This window comes from Lithobates pipiens, unplaced genomic scaffold (genome assembly GCF_037356315.1).
Source record: "Lithobates pipiens isolate NorthernLeopardFrog02 unplaced genomic scaffold, aLitPip1_a1.2 Scaffold_19, whole genome shotgun sequence".
Taxonomy (NCBI): Eukaryota; Metazoa; Chordata; class Amphibia; order Anura; family Ranidae; genus Lithobates; species Lithobates pipiens.
The window spans coordinates 567905708-567927596 of record NW_027507764.1 but is presented as its reverse complement, the minus strand read 5'-3'; the positions used below and the strand labels follow the sequence as shown (position 1 = coordinate 567927596).

General features: G+C 45.5%; 1 protein-coding gene across 1 annotated transcript in view; it reads left to right on the top strand.

Moving 5' to 3' along the window:
- Positions 1 to 21889, top strand: part of ZFAT (zinc finger and AT-hook domain containing) — a 399551-nt gene that overhangs the window by 70588 nt on the left and 307074 nt on the right. Inside the window, 1 exon segment of the mRNA XM_077493855.1 lies at positions 15281 to 15538. Coding sequence (XP_077349981.1) covers positions 15281 to 15538 — 258 coding nt within the window.

Below are 21889 nucleotides of genomic sequence, written 5' to 3'. Positions count from 1 at the left end.
TCACAGATCTTCTCTAAATCCTTAAGGTTTCTTCATTGTCTTTTGGCAACGCAAAGTTTTAGCTTCCTCCATAAATTCTCAGTTTTTTAAGGTCTGGAGACTGGCTAGGCCACTCCATGACCTTAATGTGCTTCTTGAGCCACTCCTTTGTTCCCTTGGCGGTATGTTTTTGTCAGGGCTGGCTTAGCCCTTCCTTCTCTGGGCTGGCTGCTCAGCTGTCGGCTAATTTCCAGCTCGCATCTCTCTCCACAGTTACCAGCTGTTCCTGATCATGCTCGTCTGAGCTGCCTACTTAAAGCTGTCCAGCTCACTTCATCTCTGCCTTCGCCTTGGTCACATCACAAGAAACCATCTCCTGTGGTTCTGTTTAACCACTTGAGACCCGCGCTATAGCCGAATGACGGCTACAGCGCGGATCTCCTTTTCCGGGACAACGTCTATTGACGTCGTCCCGTGCACGAGCGGCCTGCGCGCCCCCTGAGGGGGGCGCGCGGCGCGCTCTGTGATCGGCGAGTCTACGAGACTCGCCTGATCACCGATCCGTGCAAGAGGTCGATCCCGTCCCCTTATCACGTGATCAGCTGTCAGCCAATGACAGCTGATCATGTGATATAACGGAGCTGGTAATCGGCTATTATTCCTCCTCGCGCTGTCAGCATCGGGACATCAGTCCCGATCACGGCCAGCCCTGCTAGTGCCCACCTGCCCCCTGCCAGTGCCACATTAATAAAAAGTAAGTGCCACCCAGCAGTGCCCACAATGCCATCCAGCAGTGCCCACAATCTGCCTTAACAAAGGTGCTGCACCCCAGTGCCACATATCCGTGCCCATCAGTGTCATCTACCAGTGCCCAGCAGTGCCGCCCATCAGAGCCACCTATCAGAGCCACCTATCATTGCCACCTATCAGTGCCCATCAGTCCCATCTATCAGTGGTACCTATCAGTGCCCATCTGTGCCACCCATCTGTGCCACCCATCCACGCCATCTTATCTGTGCCCATCTTTGCCGCCTTATCTGTGCCCATCGGTGCCGCCTTATCTGTGCCTATTAGTGCCGCCTTAACTATGCCTATCAGTGCCCACCAGTGCAGCCCATCAGTGCCCACCAGTGCAACCCATCAGTGCCCACCAGTGCAGCCTATCAGTGCCGCCTCATCAGCGCACTTCAATGAAGGAGAAAAATGACCCGTTTGCAAAATTTTAGAACAAACTATTAAACATGATTTTTTTTTTTTTGCATCTTTTTTTGTTTGTTTAGCAAAAAATAAAACTCCGAGCTGTAATTAAATACCACCAAAAGAAAGCTCTATTTGTGGGAAAAAAATGATAAAAATTTCATTTGGGTACAGTGTTGTATGCCCGCGCAATTGTCATTCAAAGTGCATCAGCGCTGAAAGCTGAAAATTGGTCTGGGACTGAGGGGGGTTTAAGTGCCCAGTAAGCAAGTGGTTAAAGACTAGTTTACTGTCATCCCCTCTGGCTCCTTATCCTGCTTGCTGTTGCTCTACTTGGATCCCTGACTTCTGGCCTGGCTGACTACCCGATCTGGTTATTGAACTCTGGCCTGGCTGACTACTCGATCTGGTTACTGGACTCTGGCTATGCTTTGACTACGCTTTTTCTATTTACCTTTTTTATTTTTATTTAATAAACAAGTGTGATTTAATTGTACTTCTGTCTCGGTCTGATTCATGGTTTCTGACAGTTTTGGGTCATTGTCATGCTTGAAGACCCATCCATGACCCATCTTCAGTGTTCTGGCTGAGGGAAGAAGGTTTGCATCCAAGATTTTACAATACATGTCCCCATCCATTGGCTCCTCCATGCGGAAAAGTCGCGCGGTACCTTTAGCAGAGAAACGGCTCCAAAGCATAATTTTTCCACCTCCGTGCTTGACTGTAATAGGCAACACAGTGATCTGAAGGTGGATCATTCTTCAGAGAGCCAAGCAAGCGTATACAAGGCCTAAACCCACCCCAATCACGTATACGTTACATGAGCATCAAGAGGTTCCTTTTGCACCTTTTTTTTTCTTTTATATCTGTCTAGAGTTCAGCTTTAGATAAAATTGACCCAAACCATAGTTTCTCTTTTTTTATTTCTCAGGTTCACTGAACACATTTTAAAATTGTTCAGTCCATCCTCTGATCTCTACAGAAAGCCAAATGGTACAGACAGCTGTGATCCCCCACAGCCAGTGGTGGTGCAGACAGTAATAAATGGGCTACATGGATCATGGCTGGGTATACATTAATCTTTAGCTGCAGGTGAATGTTAATAAAGACAAGCACTCTGTGTTATTAACTCTCTCCTCCATCAGTGACAGCGATTCCATCAGTCGGGGGGGGGGGGGCTGTATTTGTGTGTGGGAGATAGGAGGCCAGATTGGAGTCTCGTGTATCGTAGAAGGTTTATAATCTTTAATAGATCTTACCTTTTTTACTCCTGAATACCCTATGTATGACAAAACAAACCAGATTACAGCGAAACCTTTCATATGTTTGCCTTGAGGTCTCATTCTGAGCGTTTTCACTATTACTGAAAACTAAACCCGCATCTTACGTTCTGCATGTTTGCTGTACCATATTTTCATATGCAGATTTGTACAGTTGTCCTCTAGTGGTAGTAATCTATCTAGTAACATCTCTTCTAAAGAACTGCTGAGATACCACTTAAAGGGGTGTTCCGGAGGTGTTTTTTTTTTTTTTTAAGTCAGCAGCTACAAGCACTGTAGCTGCTGACTTTTAATAACGACACTTACCTGTCCAGAGAGCCCGCGATGTCGCCCCCCCCCCCACCTCCCCAGAGGCCGATCAGATGGATTGGCTGCTGGCGCCGCCATCCTAACTAAGGGAAACAGGCAGTGGAGCCTTGCGGCTTCACTGCCCGTTTCCAACTGGGCATTGCGCAAGCCGTGCGGCTCTTTGTGAATGGCCCCGTTGTTTCCTGGGACACACACATGTCCCAGAAGATGACTGGGCCGCTCGCCGCGGAATAGGAAGAGGCCGATTAGGAAGACTGCCTAGCAACAGGGGTTTCTGCTGAGTAAAAACATTTTTTTTTCCACATTTTGTTTTAATATTTTTTTTTAAGAATGTTAATGTAATTTTTTTTTTTTTTTTTTTTTTTTAGGGTGTCCCTCCACTTTAAGGACCAAGCCTATTTTTTCAGACTCAGTGTTTACAAGTTAAAAACATTTTTTTTTTGCTAGAAAATTACTTAGAACCCCCAAACATTATACATTTTTTTTTCTAACATTCTAGAGAATAAAATGGCGCTCATTGCAATACATTTTGTCACACCGTATTTGCGCAGCGGTCTTACAAGCACACTTTTTTTGGGAAAAAAATCACTTTTTTTAAATTAAAAAATAACAAACATGTTTTACTTCCCTCCTCTGTGCAGTGGGTTTTGCACAGAGCAGCCCAATCCTCCTCTTCTCGGGTCCCTCTTTGGTGCTCCTGGTCCCTACCTCCTGTCGGGTCCCCCCCCACAGCAAGCAGCTTGCTATGGGGGCACTCAAGACGAGTCACAGCTCCCTGTGTCCATTCAGACATGGAGCTGTGGCCCGGCCCTGCTGCACACAGAAGGTTTTTTATCTTAATGCATAGAAAGCATTAAGATAAAAAAAAAAAAAAAAAAAAAAAAAAACCTTTTGCCTTTACAACCACTTTACCCACTTGCTGACCAGCCACCGCACTTTTACTGCGGCAGAATGGCACGGGTGGGCGAAACAACGTTCTGTCGATTTGCCCTGTGTCCACTAGGAGCGCCCGCTATTCACCCCTGGGGTTGATGGGAGTGCCTGGTGGGCGCGGTGACACACTGAGAATCGGGATCTAAGGGGAAAAGAGACTGATCGTCTGTTCATACAAAGGTGATGGACTGGCCAAGCATGTCTCCAGACCTAAACCCTATTGAGCATCTGTGGGGCATCCTCAAATGGAAGGTGGAGGAGCTCTAATATCCACCAGCTCCGTGATGTCGTCTTGGAGGAGGGGAAGAGGACTCCAGTGGCAACCTGTGAAGCTCTGGTGACCTCCATGCCCAAGAGGGTTAAGGCAGTGCTGGAAAATAATGGTGGCCACACAAAATATTGACACCTTGGGCCCACTTTGGACATTTTCTCTTAGGGGTGTACTCACTTTTGTTGCCAGCGGTTTAGACATTAATGGCTGTGTGTTGAGTTATTTTGAAGGGGCAGCAAATTTACACTGTTATACAAGCTGTACACTCACTACTTTACATTGTAGCAAAGTGTCATTTCTTCAGTGTTGTCACATGAAAAGATAGAAGAAAATATTTACAAAAATGTGAGGTGTGTACTCACCTCTTTCTCTCTCTCGCTCTCTATCTATCTATCTATCTATATATATATATATATATATATATATATATATATATATATATATATATATATATATATATATATATATATATATATATATATAATATTATTATTATTATTATTATTAATTTTTTTTTTTTGGGGGGGGGGGGTTATAGTAATTTTAGAGCAAAAAATAACTTGTAAACAACAAATGTCAGAAATAAGCTTGGTCCAGAAGTGGTTAATACTTATCTTTAGACCCCTTTCACACTGGGGGGGGCGCCTTGCAGGTGCTACAGCGCTAAAAATAGCGCCTACAAAGCTCCCTTAACCTTAACCACCTCGTGCCCGCCCTATAGCCGAATGACGGCCATAGAGCAGGCGCTTTCGTCTGGGTGGCCGTCCCTGGACGTCCTGTTGTTTACTTACGCAATGTGCGCCGCCACGGGCGCGCATCGGGGAAGTTCTGTGTTTGCCATTTCTCCCGGAGACAGGCAAACACAGATCGCTGTAAACGGCCAATCACAGCGGCCGTTTACAGCACGATCGGCGTGTCTAATGTGAGATGATCTCATATGTAAACATATGAGATCATCTCTCAGCGCCGCTCTCCCTCCTCACACAGACAGCGTGTGAGAGGGGAGAGATGAACGGCTGCAGCCCCGTAAGTGTAAAAAGTAAAAAAAAGTGCCATCCTGCCCCAGTGCCATCCGCCCCAGTGCCATCCCCCCCAGTGCTACCTGCCCCCAGTGCCACCTGTTAGTGCTATCTGTCCCCAGTGCCACCTGTTGTCGGTGCCATTTGTCCCCAGTGCCATCTGTCATCAGTGTCACGTATAAGTGCCATCTGTCATCAGTACCACGTGTCATCAGTGCCACATAGTGCCATCTGTCATCAGTGCCACATATTAGTGCCATCTGTCATCAGTGCCATTTGTCATCAGTGCCACCTGTCAGTGTCACGTGCCATCTGTTGTCAGTGTCACGTGTCATCAATGCCACTTATCAGTGCCATCTGTCATCAGTGACACACGTCATCAGTGGCACGTATTAGTGCCACATGTCATCAGTGCCACGTATAAGTGCCATCTGTCATTAGTGCCACATATTAGTGCCATCTGTCATCAGTGCCACGTGTCATCAAGGCCACGTATCAGTGCCATCTGTCATCAGTGCCACGTGTCATTGTCCTGGTGCTCCAGGGCTTTCAAAAGTGTAATAAGTAGTCAACAAGTTAGATGTGTAATTTATGCTCCTAGAACACGTGATGGCGCTCCCTGCATGTTGGGCCTCTCTATGTGGCCAGGCTGTGAAAAAGTTCCACACATGTGGTATTCTAATACTCAGGAGGAGTAGCAGAATTTTTTGGGGCATCATTTGTGGTATACACATGCCATGTGAGAGAAATAACCTATTACAATGACAATTTTGTGGAAAAAAAAATGAAAAAATCTTAATTTTGCAAAGAATTGTGGGAAAAAAATGACAACATCAAAAAGCTCACCATGCCTCTTACTAAATACCTTGGAATGTCTACTTTCCAAAAAGGGGTCATTTGGGGGGTATTTGTACTTTCCTGGCTTGTTCTGGTCACAAGAAATGAGATAGGCCACCAGTACATCAGATGTGATCAATTTTGTGTGATTCGCACCACAGCTTGTAGACTCTCTAACTTTCACAAAGACCAAATAATATCCACTAATTTGGGTTATTTTTACCAAAGATATGTAGCAGTATAAATTGTGCCCAAAATTTATGAAGAAAAATTAATAATTTGCATAATTCTGTCACAGAAACAAAGAAATATGCGTTTTTTTTCAAAATTTTCGCTCTTTTTTCATTTATAGCGCAAAAAATAAAAACCCCAGAGGTGATCAAATACCACCAATAGAAAGCTCTATTTGTGGGAAAAAAAGGACAAAAAATTAATTTGGGTACAGTGTTGCATGACTATTTGTCATTCAAAGTGTGAGAGCACCAAAAGCTGAAAATTGGTCTGGGCAGGAAGGGTGTTTAAGTGCCCAGTAAGCAAGTGGTTAAAGAGCCGCTCCATTCACTTCAGTGTGAGAGCCTCAAGTGCTTTCACACTGGAGCGGTGTGCCCTGGCAGGACGGTAAAAAAAAGTCCTGCTAGCTACATCTTTGGAGTGGTGTGTATACACCACTCCTGCCCATTGAAATCAATGGGGCAGCGTGGCTATACCGCCGGCAAAGTACACTTTGCTGGTGGTTTTAACCCTTTTTCGGCCGCAAAAGGAGGTTAAAAGCGCCCCGCTAGCAGCCAAATACCTACACAAATACAACGGTAAAGCGCCGCTAACAATAGCGCCGCTTTAGCTCCGACACCACCCCAACCCCAGTGTGAAAGGTGCTTTACAAGTGGCTGAAAGATGCTTTTTATATCTAAGCAGTGCTTAGATATAAAAAAAAAAAAAAAAAAAAAAAAGGTGAAAACAAACTGGCAATTCTCCGACATGCAGATCCTTAGTGTTTACATCTACTTCATATAATTGTATCTGCATGCCTATGTAATAATGAGAAATGACACACAGACATTTTTATTTTTAAACATTAACACTCAGTGATAAGTTTGGCAATACATTGATTGTGTGTGTGGAGTGTGTGTGTGTGTGTGTGGAGTGTGTGTGTGTGTGTGTGGAGTGTGTGTGTGTGTGTGTGTGTGTGTGTGGAGTGTGTGTGGAGTGTGTGTGTGTGTGTGTGTGTGTGTGGAGTGTGTGTGTGTGGAGTGTGTGTGTGTGGAGTGTGTGTGTGTGGAGTGTGTGTGTGTGGAGTGTGTGTGTGTGGAGTGTGTGTGTGTGGAGTGTGTGTGTGTGGAGTGTGTGTGTGTGGAGTGTGTGTGTGTGGAGTGTGTGTGTGTGGAGTGTGTGTGTGTGTGTGTGTGTGTGTGGAGTGTGTGTGTGTGGAGTGTGTGTGTGTGGAGTGTGTGTGTGTGGAGTGTGTGTGTGTGGAGTGTGTGTGTGTGGAGTGTGTGTGTGTGGAGTGTGTGTGTGTGGAGTGTGTGTGTGTGGAGTGTGTGTGTGTGGAGTGTGTGTGTGTGGAGTGTGTGTGGAGTGTGTGTGTGTGTATTTATATCTATATTTATAATCTATATCTCTCATAGAGGTTAGAAGACTACCCAGTGTAACAAAATGACATGATTTGCTGGAAGTAGAATAGCGGCTAATTACATTCACAACACTGTATGTGAAATCTCCCACCCTGCAAGGAAAGTGAGATAATTACCATTTGTCACTGTGGTTTGGAGTGTTGCTGTGCGTTCGCTGCCAAAAGTCGTTTAGATTTATATTATAAAATATCCATCGCTGTTCTTCTACCTACTTGTAGTATGTACTGTATGTAGTATGTAAGACTTAATGTGGAACTTTACCCATAACAACTTGATAAAAAATAAAATTCTTCAGCAAGGAACATTCCACATGAAAGAGGAACTGCAGTCTGCTCACATAATTTGTAATAAAGTCGTCTTTGCCATTCTGAAGCTTCCCCTCCAACCACGTTGCATTTTATTTTATATATACTGTGATTCTGTACTCGCCAAATATGCTGCAGAAATCTCCCTCCACTGAGTCTGGCCGCAGCTATTTTAACTGTGGGCAGCTGAAGCTACTGCCTGTTCACTTCCTGGATTTACACAGACACACAGAGGAACACATCCAGCTCTGCAGCTCTCATTGGCTTTCTTATGACTCACCCCCCCCCCCCTTCATGACCCACTTTAATGAGAGTTAGCCTAGGTCACACTGACCGTGGGATTGAAATTGTGCGGCTATAGCTGAACTTGCAGGATTTCGTTCCCGAATGGGGGGGGTTGTCGATTTTAGAGACCTCTGTGCGGGTTGCTGCATAGATGTCTATACAAATCGCACCCCAAAGGCACCAAAAGTAGCACAGAAACCACTTTTGGGAATCGACGCAGTACCGCAAAGTCGGCGTTGCACCAATTCAGATGGTGCCTTTGCCATGTCAAATCGCATGCTAAATCATTGCAATGGGAACCTAGGCTTTAGAGAGAGAGCTGTGCACGATGTCATAAGCCTTGGCCAGTGATAAGTGCCTAGGACAGTGATGGCGAACCTTGGCACCCCAGATGTTTCGGAACTACGTTTCCCATGATGCTCTTGTACTCTGCAGTGTAGTTTAGCATCATGGGAAATGTAGTTCTAAAACATCTGGGGTGCCAAGGTTCCCCATCACTAGTCTAGGCTTTTTACCAGACAAGAAACAGGAAGTGGGCTGTATAACATATTTACTGGTAGAAAAAAAATGTTTTACTATCTCAAATTAAAACAAGAAGGGCAGAAGATTGGATGGAAAGATGAAAAATGAATGAAAGTCCTCTTTAAAGAGTCCACGTCATTGGATGTGATTGACAGCAGTGCGAGCCAATGGCTGCGCTGCTTTCAATCCATCCACTCCAGCCAATCAACGGCCAAGCTGAGTGGCGAAAAAAGGATGTCGGGGACGAGCGCGGGACTTTCGAGGGGTCAGGTAAGTAGAACAGGGGGGCTGGGGGCGCCGGTACTGTCAGATGTTTTTTCACCTTAATGCATAGAATGCATTAAGGTGAAAACATGTTTACCTTTACAACCCCTTTAATAATTATGATACCAAAATTAATGTGTGCTGTAAATTGCCCCCCCAGCATTGCTCCTGTTTCTTCTTGCCGGAGGCTGCCATTCTGCTGAAGCCCAGAGCCCCTGAGCAACAGTAAATCATAAAGTGGAACTAAACCGATAGATTTAATGGTTTCAAAAAGCAGTTGCATTCCTGAATTGTCGGGATTGCTTACTGTCGCATTTGCTTGTGTCCTCAGCCAAACTGCCAAACCATCGAGTGGCTGGTGTCATAACTGATCACATGTGCAGCACTATGGCAGTTGCAGATCAAACAGAAGCAGCTTCCTTGGCTGTAAAGGATAGGAGGGTTTAATTCCGCTTTAAGGCTGTCAGCAGATCGGTCTCTACAAACTGGGCAAGGCTTCAAAATAGAGAGCAACTGAGCATGTGCGGAGCAGGGAAAGACAATGTATTACAGGATTTTATACAGTATAGGCCAGGGATATGCAATTAGTGGACCTCCAGCTGTTGCAAAACTACAAGTCCCATCATGCCTCTGCCTCTGGGTGTCATGCTTGTGGCTGTCAGTCTTGCTATGCCTCATGGGATTTGTAGTTCTGCAACAGCTGGAGGTCCGCTAATTCCATATCCCTGGTATAGGCACTTATTTCTAATGTTTTATATAGCTACACCTGCAAAAGGGACCATCCTAAAGTCATCCAGCAGGTTTTAAAGTGTTACTAAACCCAGGAGCCTGTATTCACTGTATCTGGTCTCCCACAGTACACAGAACATGGAAATACAATTTTATTTTAGTAAATGTAAACTACTAAATACCTTTTCTCATCATCAGTATAAAGCAGTCTTATGACTTCTGTCTTCTGTCTGTTTAAAGCTTGTAGAAGGAGTTTTTATTCTCCCCTGACTGTCCTATGAGGCTGCATGACCCCTGACCCGCTGTGTGGACAATGCTGATTGGCCCTGTGCTGATCACATGCACCCTCCCAAGAAAAAAAACTCTCTAGCAACACACACCAAACTGAGCATGTGCAGCCTGACTCCAAAGGCTCTGTTCTATCAGGAGGTGTATATGGAACTGTGGAAGAAGGGGAGGATCAGAGAAGACAGGATCAACCAGCCTTTTTACACAATGCAGAGGATTAACCCCTTAGGTTCCTCAGCGAGTATAACAAGCATGCTTTACTGCATATACGGACTGATTTTACTGTTGTGGGTTTAGTAATACTTTAAGGCAGTCAGCAGATCGGCCTCTACAAACTCAGCAGTGCCTAAACATCGAGAGCAACTGAGCATGTGCAGAGCAGAGTAAGACAGAGTATTACTGAATTCTGAACAGTATAGGCACTTAGTTTTAGGCCTCACGCACACTGGACGTTTTTATAGAAGCTGTTTTTGGCTTCAGATGTGTTTTTTTTTTTTTTTTTCTACGGTCAATAAACTCCCCAATATGTTATCCTCCTGAAGAAGCGGTTTATACCGCGAAACTGGTAGAGGACAATCTTATACTCCACCACAACATTAGCTCTACGGGGGAACCCGTTAGTTGTCAGTGATTTGTGGGGTATTTTTTAATATGTCTGTATGTTTGTTTGTTTTTTCCGAATTGTATTTAAGGCCCCTTTCACACTGACGTCCCGTTCAGGCCCGCCTGTCAGTTTTTCAGGCAGACCTGAACGGGTGCTCCATAGAGCTCTATGGAGCGTCGGATGTCAGGGGTGACAAGTCCGCTGACATCCGACCCGCTCCGATCCGAAAAAGTGTAACGGAGGAAAAAGCTATTTTTCCATCCGTCTGCGGATCGGATCGGGTGACGACGGGCACTGCGGTCCGTCGTCATCCGATCTCCCATAGGGGAGAGCGGCGCTGTGAGAGGTCTGTCCCTGCGCAGTGTGCAGAGACGGACCTGTCATCTCCCTGCTCAGCGGGGATCGGCGGAGTGATCCCCGCTGAGCAAACGGATATCCACGGGGCGGATCAGAACTGATCCGCCCCGTGTGAAAGGACCCTAAAGGTTTTTTTTTATTATTATTATTTTTTTTTTTTTTTTTTACTACAACCACTGGGTCATTGTATCAGTACCGTGATAGTACATTAACCATTCTAGGTGTCCTTGTGTATTGGTCAGTATCAGCAACTGCCCCCACATTTTCACCTCTCCAATTTCCCTTATCTTATGTGTCCATTCAAATGAATGAGGTGTCGTGCCCATGCAAACCACAGCCCCGCATGGCCGCGTAGATGTGAACCTGGTCTACATTTTTAATGCTCATGAGCATTCTTCTTTTATCAGATATTGTATTCTATAAAAGCAGATAACCAACATGTTGCAAATATATTGGAGCTTTCAAATATAACAACCAATATTGGAATATGGTGTAGGAGAGCCTGCATATACTCGCTGTTATTGAACCAAGTTCTTCATGATTGGACATGCAAACCAGCCATTCCATCTGTATGATGGATTATTTTTCTTGCTTGGACATTTGTGTCAAAAAGCAAATGTGTTTATAGTCCAGGAAAACAGATTTCTCCTTGTTCCAATACTGTTGCATATTACTTTCCTTGCACTAATGGAAACATGAACATATCCAACTTGATGTATATCCGACAGATAAATAGATTTTCAAAAGACTATTTTTATGTTCTCACATCCATAGGCATACAAAAAGTGGGAACTCATTATTCAACTTCCCTTAACCACTTCAGCTCCGGAAGATTTTTACCCCCCTTCCTGACCAAGCCATTTTTTGCGATACACCACTGTGTTGCTTTTAACTGACAGTTGCGTGGCCGTGCGACACTGTACCCAAATAAAATTGATGTCCTTATTTCCCACAAATAGAGCTTTCTTTTGGTGGTATGTATTTGATTACCTCTGCATTTTATTTTTTTTGCGCTATAAAAAAAAATAAAAATCATCAATTAAAAAAAAAAAAAAAAAAAAGCTCAATATTTTTTACCTTCTGCTATAAAACACCTCCAATAAAAAAAATCTAATTTCTTCATCAATTCAGGCCAATATGTACTCTGCTACATATTCTTGGTAAAAAAAAATCCCAATAAGCGTATATTGATTGGTTTGTGAGAAAGTTATAGCATCTACAGTCTATGGGATAAATTTATGGATTTGTTATTTATTTTTGTTTACTAGTAATGGCGATCAGTGATTTCTAGTGGGAATGCAACATTGCGGCAGACAAATCGGACACCTAACTGACACTTTTTTTGGGGACCAGCAGGGTGGATAAAAATCAATGATTTTATTTTTCATTTTTTTAAATCATATTTTTTTATTTTTTTATTTAAATTGTTTTTTTTTTCCATTTAAGTTAGATTTGTTTTTACCAAATTTATTTTAATAAGATGCTTTTGGAGTAAAAATATATCTAAAGATAGTTTTCTATTTAAGATACATTAATAATTTACTTTATTCAGCATGAACTGGAGCTTAGTCATGTAGCATGAGGCTGTATATTCTGCAATATTTACATTTTTGGTCAACTTATTCAATGAATCCAAGCTCTGCAAGCTGAGATAACATGCACTGCATTGATGCATCCATACAATTTCACAGAAACCATGAGATAAATCAAAGTTCAGGAATATTCATTTATCCCATCGTTTTGCAAATAACTGCTCTTTAAAAGCTGCTCTTTAAAAATTATGATTTAAATCAAGCCTTTTGATTGCTTATCAGCACAGCCCCCCCTCGGATGCCCACCCAGGACCACCAGGATGCCGTCAGGACCACCAGGGATTGGCACCACCCTGGACCACCAGGGAAATGCCAATCAGTGCCCAGGAAGCAGAAAATCAGTGCCCATCCCAGGGCCGCTGTTAGAAATCATGGGGCCCCATACAGCATACCTGACAGGGCCCCTTGGCCCCGCCCACAACCCCACCCCTGACCCCATGCTGTCACGAAATCTGGGGGAAAGGTGGCAGGAGCTGAAACATGTAAGATGTTCCAAAAGGCGAACCTTTAAAGTGGTGTTACGCCCCCAAAAAATAAACATTAAAAGCCAGAAGCTACACATACTGCAGCTGCTGGCTTTTAATAAATGGACACTTACCTGTCCTGGAGTCCAACAATGTCGATACCCGCAGCGGATGTTTCCATCAGCTGTTGGGTGCTCCACCACCATTGTGGGTAAGGGAACCCGGCAGTGTAGCCTTTCAGCTTCATGCCGGAAACCCTACTGCACATGCGCGAGGCCCCGCTTCTCTCCCCTTTTGGCCCGGGGGCCAGGGGAGGAGGAGGGAGCCCCGCGGTGACATCACAGCTCTGTGGCAGGGAATCCTGGAAGTGGAAAAGGATAGCTGACACCTTATCAGATGAGCAGAAGTTCCACTTTTGGGTGGAACTCCACTTTAATAACCATTATTATTCTATATATATTTTTTTTTTTTTACCTGAATGGACACAAGTCAATTCATATCTGGACTCCTGTAGACCTACATGGGGCTTTCAATCGGTCCACATCAGTGGCAGGTGGTGCTCAAAATTTATGAGGGGGGCGCAAACAAACTGAAAATCATATGAACATCATATGCAACTGTACCCATCAATTGCCGCCACTGTGCCATCATACGCAGCTACTGTACCCATCAATTTCCGCCACTGTGCCATCAAACATAGCTACTGTGCCCATCAACCATAGCTGCTGTGCCCATCAAACTTAGCTACTGTGTCCATCAAACTTAGCTACTGTGTCCATCAAACTTAGCTACTGTGCCCATCAAACTTAGCTACTGTGCCCATCAAACTTAGCTACTGTGCCATCAAACGCAGTCACTTTGCCCATCATACACAGCTACTGTACCCACTGGTCCACAGGAAAAACTGACAGGCGGACCTGATTACAAGGCTTGGGTGAAAAATTCTTAAAGGGGAGTGATTTGCGGGTGGTAAAAATGCATCTTGGCTGTGTGTTTTTACTGTCCCTTCCCCCCATCACATATGTAAAGTAGCATCTCACTATGTTCTCATGGTCATTATGATGATCAAAGCACAGCAGGTTCTCTATGGCTCTGTCAGTGTAACATGACTGTGTGGTGCTGACTTTCTTATGGCTGTGCTGTGTTATAGTCTGTAACACACAGTATAGCCTTATATTAAGAAAGTCACCACCACACAGCATGTTACACTGACAGAGCCATAGAGAACCTGCTGTGCTTTGATCATCATAATGACCATAAGCACACAATGGGGAGTCAGGGGACTGAGCCTCAGCCTGTGTGACGTGTGTCAGCATGTGTGATGTGATGTGTGTAGGGGAATTGCTTGCCTGTGGGACCAGTGTCGGGATTACTCTCTCTTTCAGTGTCTCCTTCAGGCTGCAGCAGCACGGCACTTATTGAGGGAAGGGAGCCGCATTACAATTGAATCCATCCGCCCAGGAAAGCATACAGTGAGCACAAGGTACACAGATGCAGAGCAGGGTGTATGCCTCCACCCGAAAATGGAGAAAAAGTCCCTCTTCTTCTCTCAGCTCCTGGGCCCCTCTATTAACCTGATGTGGCCCAGGAAGGTACTATATACCTTGCAATCAAGTAGGAGCAGGTTAATAAAGTTATTTAGCAAATTCGTTTTTTTAGCTAGAAATCTGCTCGGGGCCCCCCCTGCTGGCTGGGCCCGGTACAACAGGGCTGGTTGTACTGCCCTATCAGCGGCCCTGCCTGCCAGTGCCATCAGTGATGCCTATCAATGCCATCTATCAGTGCTGCATATCCGTGCCCATCAGTGCCTAATATCAATGCCCAGCAGGGCTGCCTATCAGTGCCACCCATAAGTACCCATCAGTGCCCATCAGTATCGTCTATCAGTGCCACCCACGAGTGCCCATTAGTGCTGCCTATCAGTGCCCAACAGTGCCACCTCATTGGTGACACCTCATCGGTGCCCGTCAATGCCCATCCGTGAAGGAGAAAACTTATTTACAAAATTTTATAAACTTTTTTTTTTTTAATTCAAAATTTTAGGTCCTTTTTAATTTGTTTAGCAGAAAATAAAAAACGCAGAGGTGATCAAATATCACCAAAAGAAAGCTCTATTTGTGGGAACAAATTGATACAATTTCTGTTTGGGTACAGTGTGGCATGACCACACAATTGTCATTTAAACAGCGACAGTGCTGAAAGCTGAGAATTGGCCTGGGCAGGAAGGGGGTGTAAGTGCCTGGTATGGAAGTATTTAAGGGGGTAAAAAGTACCCAGTGTTGAAGTGGTTAATACAATTTTTAGTGGCACTTTTTGTTTTATTTTTCTTGTTTTCCGTCATTTGGTCTTGTGTGTCAGACAGAGGTTGGGGACCTGTCCTCTAACAAGCCCTTGCATTTGTGTTTCCCGTATAGATTTGTGTGTTGTGAAAAGAAAGAGGGGGCGACCGAAAGGCTCCACCAAGAAGTCTGTAACCGAAGAAGAACCCGCAGAGAACAATGGAAGCTTCGCTCAGGACGGCCAACCGGAAAACGAGGACGGCTGGCTTTCTTCAGAGCCGGTACCGGAGAACCTGGAGTGCCGAAAATGCAGCCGAACCTTTTCCAACGTCCGACAGCTGAAGAAACACATCTGCATCATTGTGTTTAATGACGACGAGGATGTCACCCAAGGTAAGACGAAGTGGATGCAAGACACGTTAATAAAAGCGTCAGATGCTCCTTTCATCACCGCGCTTTTTTTTTTTTGCCATCTGCTGAGGTTGGTGTCGGTGTGAACGGTTATTATCTCTGCAGAGAGACGCCTTATCTGTCAGAACTCTAATATATTTGTGTCAATATTTAGCAGCGTTTATCAAATAAAGGACATCTCTACCTGAAATTTAATTTAGAGGTAATAAAAACCCAACTAGCATTCCTTGCAGAAAAGTGGAAGAGAGTTTAAGGAGAATCGGCTGCGAACGCAGGTATAGCTGAATAATAATGGATTATTAACGGCGTCAGCAATATGAGAGAATGTTGGGCCGGCTATAGATGGAGTAAAATATGAACCCCTTCGCGACCGTGCTACACCCGAATGGCGGCTACAGTGCGGTTGCACATTGCCGGGAGGGCGTCGTATGATGTGTTCATATCCCCTGAAGTGCGCGTCAGTATTGATCTGTGATCACTGCATCCTTGAGACACAGCTGATCACAGATCGGGGTAAAGAGCCAATCACAGCGGCTCTTAACCTTGTGACCAGCTTCTTCAAATCACATCTGATCACAGTGTAAACAGGATTTGCTGGTTATCGGCAATCCTCTCCTCATGCTGACAGAGGAACATCTACACTGATAATCAGGCACTGATCATACAGTACCCATCAGTGATGCCTATCATTGCTAGCTATCAGGGCAACCTATCAGTGTCCATCGGTGCCACCTCATCAGTGCACATCGATGAAGGAGAAAAATTACTTATTTACAAAATTTTATAACCAAAACTAAGAAACTCCTTTTTTTATTTTTATTTTTTGCAAAATTTTCTGCCTTGTTTCATTTGTTTAGCAAAAAATAAAAACCCAGTGATGATTAAATACCACCAAAAGAAAGGAGGGGGCTGGGTAGGGGGGGCTGAGTGATGTGCAGGGGGGCTATGTAATGTAAAGGGATCCAGAGGTGCGGATCTGTGTAATGTAAAGGAATCCAGAGGTGCGGATCTGTGTAATGTAAAGGGATCCAGAGGTGCGGAGCTGTGTAATGTAAAGGGGTGCAGGGGGCTGTGTAATGTAAAGGGGTGCAGAGGTGTGTAATGGGTCCAGAGGTGCAGGGGGCTGTGTAATGTCAATGGGTCCAGAGGTGCAGGGGACTGTGTAATGTAAAGGGGTACAGAGGTGCAGGGGCTGTGTAATGTAAAGGGGTACAGAGGTGCAGGGGCTGTGTAATCTAAAGGGGTTCAGAGGTGCAGCAGGCTGTGTAATATAAAGAGAACCAGAGGTGCCGAGCTTTGTAATGTAAATGGAATCAGAGGTGCAGGGGGCTGTGTAATGTAAAGGTAACCAGAGGAGCAGAGCTGTGTAATGTAAAGGGGTCCAGAGGTGCGGGGGATGTGTAATGTAAAGGGGTCCAGAGGTGCAGGGGGCTGTGTAATGTAAAAGAATCCAGAGGTGCAGGGAGCTGTGTAATGTAGAGGGGTGCAGGGGGCTGTGTAATGTAGAGGGGTCCAGAGGTGCGGGGGCTGTGCAATGTAGAGGGAACCAGAGGCGCAGGGGCTGTGTAATGTACAGGGAACCAGAGGCGCAGGGGCAGTCACGATCATGTCATCCTCAGCCACCTGGTACAATCCAGGATCAGTATAATCCCAACACATACCATGCTATTGCTAGAGATCATTAGTAGAATTTTAGCTATGAAGTGCAATCATTGTAACAATAGTTATATTCTTTTTTTCTTCAGCAAATGACAATGCTAAATAATCGCAGAAAGTTGGATGCTGAATGCCGAGTGTTCCAAGACTCTTGGGCAGAAAAATACTTTTTCACAGAACACCTCGGCAAGCCAATATGCCTAATTTGCCAGGCAGGTGTTGCTGTGAATAAGGAGTTCAACCTCAGGCGACCCTATGGGACTAAATATCCAAGATTTAGTGAATTTATTTGGCAGAAAACCATCTTAATGTGCAGCAAGGCAGTTTTCACTTCGGGGGGGTCACAAGGAAAGGGTCCGGAGACATGCTGGAGCTGCGTGAGAGCAATGGAGAGGATGAGTATAAACTGAACAAACTAATCACTGCAGGGGTAATAATCCTAACATTACTGTGTTAGGATTATTATTGTCTTCATCATTTATTAGCAGGTGAATGCGGCCCTGCATGCATTCACATACGTTGAATCTGGCCCTTCAGTGGAAAAAGGGGTTTCTGACCCCTGGTGTAAACCAACCAAAGCATATGAACTAAACTATGGAAATAAAATATCATCAAATCTGACCATGTGCTCAGTTAGTAATTAAAACCCAAATTCCTGTGCTGCAAATCCAAATAAGTGAATACACAAAAAAAAAAAATCAGCTGGAGAGCCGAGGTTCCCTACCCCTGGTCTAAATAAATATAATGGGTGGAATAAACGTCTTCTACATGAATAACTTCATTCCATAGAAGTCTCCACCAATGTGCTGAGTGGCCACTAACCTGCAAATTAGATATAAAGCGTTTTTGTTTAAATCCGTGTAATCTTCCTCCCAGACTTAGCAGTATGCGGCTCCCCAGTGTTTCTCTCAGTTGGCCATCACGTAAAGCAATAATAATGAGAATCCATATGGTGTAGTACTTTATAAAAGATTTATTAAAATATTAACACTCACAATAAAAATACAGCGGAGTCACACAGCGTACAATCCCTCTGTAATCCGATCTTCCAGTCCCAGCCGCGACCAGAAGTGATATCCCCTGGCTCCCCCAATGCGTTGCGTCACAGACACGTGAATTTCTCAACGAAGTGAATCTCGGCCAGTTAAGCAGGAACCGAGTGAATTTCGATCCATGTATGGGCATGCTGGTTGTACTGAAGTCAGTTTATCGAACGATTTCAGTACAACCAGCCTGTCTCTCACATACCTTGTAGCAGAGTTTGATGTGTAGAGGGAGACCTCGGGTACAACCCCTGCTCTGGGACCACTGATGTTGTGACCATGGCCCCAAGAGTGCGGTGAGGGATGAGTGCCTGTAAGATCCTTTGTTGGTTGCAGAGGTGCTTGGCACGTGCCTCACCAGAGTTGGGCCGGATAGCGGAAGCAGCAGATGGCAGCAGGGACAGCAGATGGAGGACCAGCATAACCAGGCACAATGCAGAGTAGGACAGAAGGATGACTGGATGCCGGGTCAGACAAGCCAGGTCAGCAACGCAGGATCAGGTATAAATTTTAAACGGCATGCAGAGAATGGCCAAGATGTAGGCTGGGATTGTCAACAGGATATCAGGCAGGTGTGTGGAGATAAACGAAGTCTAAAGGCAAGCCAAGGTCAGGATAGGTGGAGTTCAAGCGTGGTCAGGATAAGCCGGGTCAATCACAGGAATCAAACACATGTGACTGGCAGTGAATGGGTTAACCACTAGGTGGCGCTGTAGGGGTTAAGTGTGTCCTAGGGAGTGATTCTAACTGTGGGGGGGGAGGGGCTATGTGTGACACATCACTGATCACAGCTCCCGATTACAGGGAACTATGATCAGTGACAGTGTCATTAGGCAGAGCGGCGAAATGCTTGTTTACGTTAGCACCGGTACGTTAATCTGCCTGTAGGTGCCCTTCTGCCACAGTATATCTGTGTGAGGTGGTCGGGAAGCGGTTAATCATTGTATTCTGGTGGCATTGAAAACTCCCGCTGTCAGACAATAGTGCAGCGGGATGGAAAACTCCAGCTGTCAGAACATAATAGCGCGGCGGGAGGGATTCCCCCATAAACACTGACTGTTGAGGGGGGAAATCCAGGAATTTTCTTTCTTTCAACTTGCCGGTTGATTAAAAAAAAAGAGAATTGCATAATCTATTGCCAGCCTTAAGCTGGCCATCGATGGATCGAAGCTCGACTGGTTCAGCAGGAACCAGACAAATTTCTATCCATCTATGGGCAGGCTGGTTATACTGAAGTTGACTTCAGCCAGCCTGTACTGCAGTACACATTGCAGCTATCAGAACACAATATCAGGCCTCTACTACACGTTTGGCTGGGAGGCAGTAAAAACAGGTGGCTGAGCCATGGTTTTACCACCCCTGTGGCCACGCACTTAAAGGCTATGCATCCTGACCGCGCACCTATTAGGCTTTGCATCCTGAATGCCTGGATCCCTCCCACATCGCTATTGTATTCTGCCGGTAGGAGGTGTGGAGAGCTTTCCTGGCTGGCAGAACATGATCATTTAGCCATCGAGAGTAATCTCATGCAAAAAGAAACAGACATGCTAGTTGTACCCAAGTTGATTGATGGATCAACTTGGGTACAACCAGCCTGCCCATAGATGGACTGAAACTCAGCCAGTCCCTGCTGAACAGGCCGATATTCAATCCATCTTTGGAAAGGCAGTCTGCTCACATAATGTGTAATAAAGTCGTCTTTGCCATTCTGAAGCTTCCCTCCAACCACTTTGCATATTATTTTATATATACTGTGAGTCTGTACTTGCCAAATATTCTGCAGAAATCTCCCTCCGCTGAGTCTGGCAGCAGCAATTTCAACTGTGGGCAGCTGAAGCTGCTGCCTGTTCACTTTCTGGATTTACACAGACACACAGAGGCACACCTCCAGCTCCGCAGCTCTCATTGGCCCTCTTATGACTCATCCCTCTTGCCTTCCTGGAAAACTCTCACGAGAGAGAGAGAGAGCTGGGCATGATGTCATAAGCCTAGGCTTTTTACCAGACAAGAAACAGGAAGTGGGCTGTATACTGGCAGAAAAAAATGTTTTACTATACAAAGTTAAAGTGGTGTTCCGCCCCCCCCAAAAAAAATAAAAAAATAAAAAGCCAGCAGCTACACATACTGTAGCTACTGGCTTTTAACAATAGGACACTTACCTGTCCTGGAGTGCAGCGATGTCGGCACCGCAGCTGATGTTTCCATCGGCTGTCGGGTGCTGCCGCCACCATTGGGGGTAAGGGTACCTGGCAGTGAACCCTACTGTGCATGTGCGAGGCCCCGCTCCTCTCTTCTACTGGCCCGGCGACAGGGAGAGGAGGAGGAGGGAGCCCCGGGGTCATGTCACGGGCCGTGGCCTGGACTCCCAGAAGTGGGAACAGCATACCTGTCAAAGACAGGTATCCTGTCCCCACCCCCAAAAGGTGCCAATTGTGGCACCAGAGGAGACAAATGAGCGGAAGTTCCACTTTTGGGTGGAACTCCGCTTTAAAACAACAAGGGCAGAAGATTCAATAGAAGGAAATTTGGAAAAAAATGACTGAAGGTCTGCTTAAAGCGGGGTTCTACCCTAAAGTGGAACTTCCGCTCATCGGAACCCTCCCCCCCTCCGGTGTCACAGTTGGCACCTTTCAGGGGGGAGGGGTGTGCAGATACCTGTCTATGCCCGGAAGTGGGTGCAAATACCTTTCTTAGACTCCCACGAGTCTATGCTGTTTCCTGTCTGCACGCTGTCTGCTGGGACACACATGGGTCCCGGACCATTCCCATTGCGCTGCGTGGCTTGCGCAGGCGCAGTAGGGAACCGGGAAGTGAAGCCGCAAAGCTTCACTTCCTGATTCCCTCACTGAGAATGGCGGCGGCAGCACCCGAGCGATCGATCGGTCTCGGCTGCCGACATCACTGGACCCCGGGACAGGTGAGTGTCCATTTATTAAAAGTCAGCAGATGTAGTATTTATAGCTGCTGGCATTTAATATTTTTTTTGTAGGTGGAATCCCTCTTTAACCACTTGCCGACCAGCGCACTCCGATGTACGTCGATAGAATGGCACGGGCAGGCAAATGGGCGTACATGTACGTCCCTTTAAATTTGCCGCCCTGCCGTCTGGAGCGTGCCGCCGGCGGCGCCCTCCCGCGCTGCTCGGGACCCCCGTGAGTCCGGTCACAGGACCCGCGGACTCGATCGCCGCGAGCATACCCGCGTTCGTCTCACGGAGCGGCCAAATGAAGAAATGCCATTGTAAACAGCATTTCTCCATTCTGCCTAGCAACTAGTGACGCTGATCTCTGCTCCATGTGATTGGAGCAGAGATCAGTGTTCACTAAATGAAAGCCCAACCCCCCCCACAGTTAGTAACACACCCCTAGGAACACTTAACCCCTACACTGCCACCCACTGGTTAACCCCTTCACTGCCAGTGTCATTTACACAGGAATCGCTGCATTTGTATAGCAGTGATTACTGTATAAATGACAATGGTCCCAAAAATGTGTCAAAAATGTCCGATGGGTCCCCTACAATGTCGCAGTCACAATAAAAATCGCTGATCGCCGCCATTACTAGTAAAAAAAAATAATAAAAAATTATTAATAAAAATGCTATAAAACTATCCCTATTTTGTAAACGCTATAAC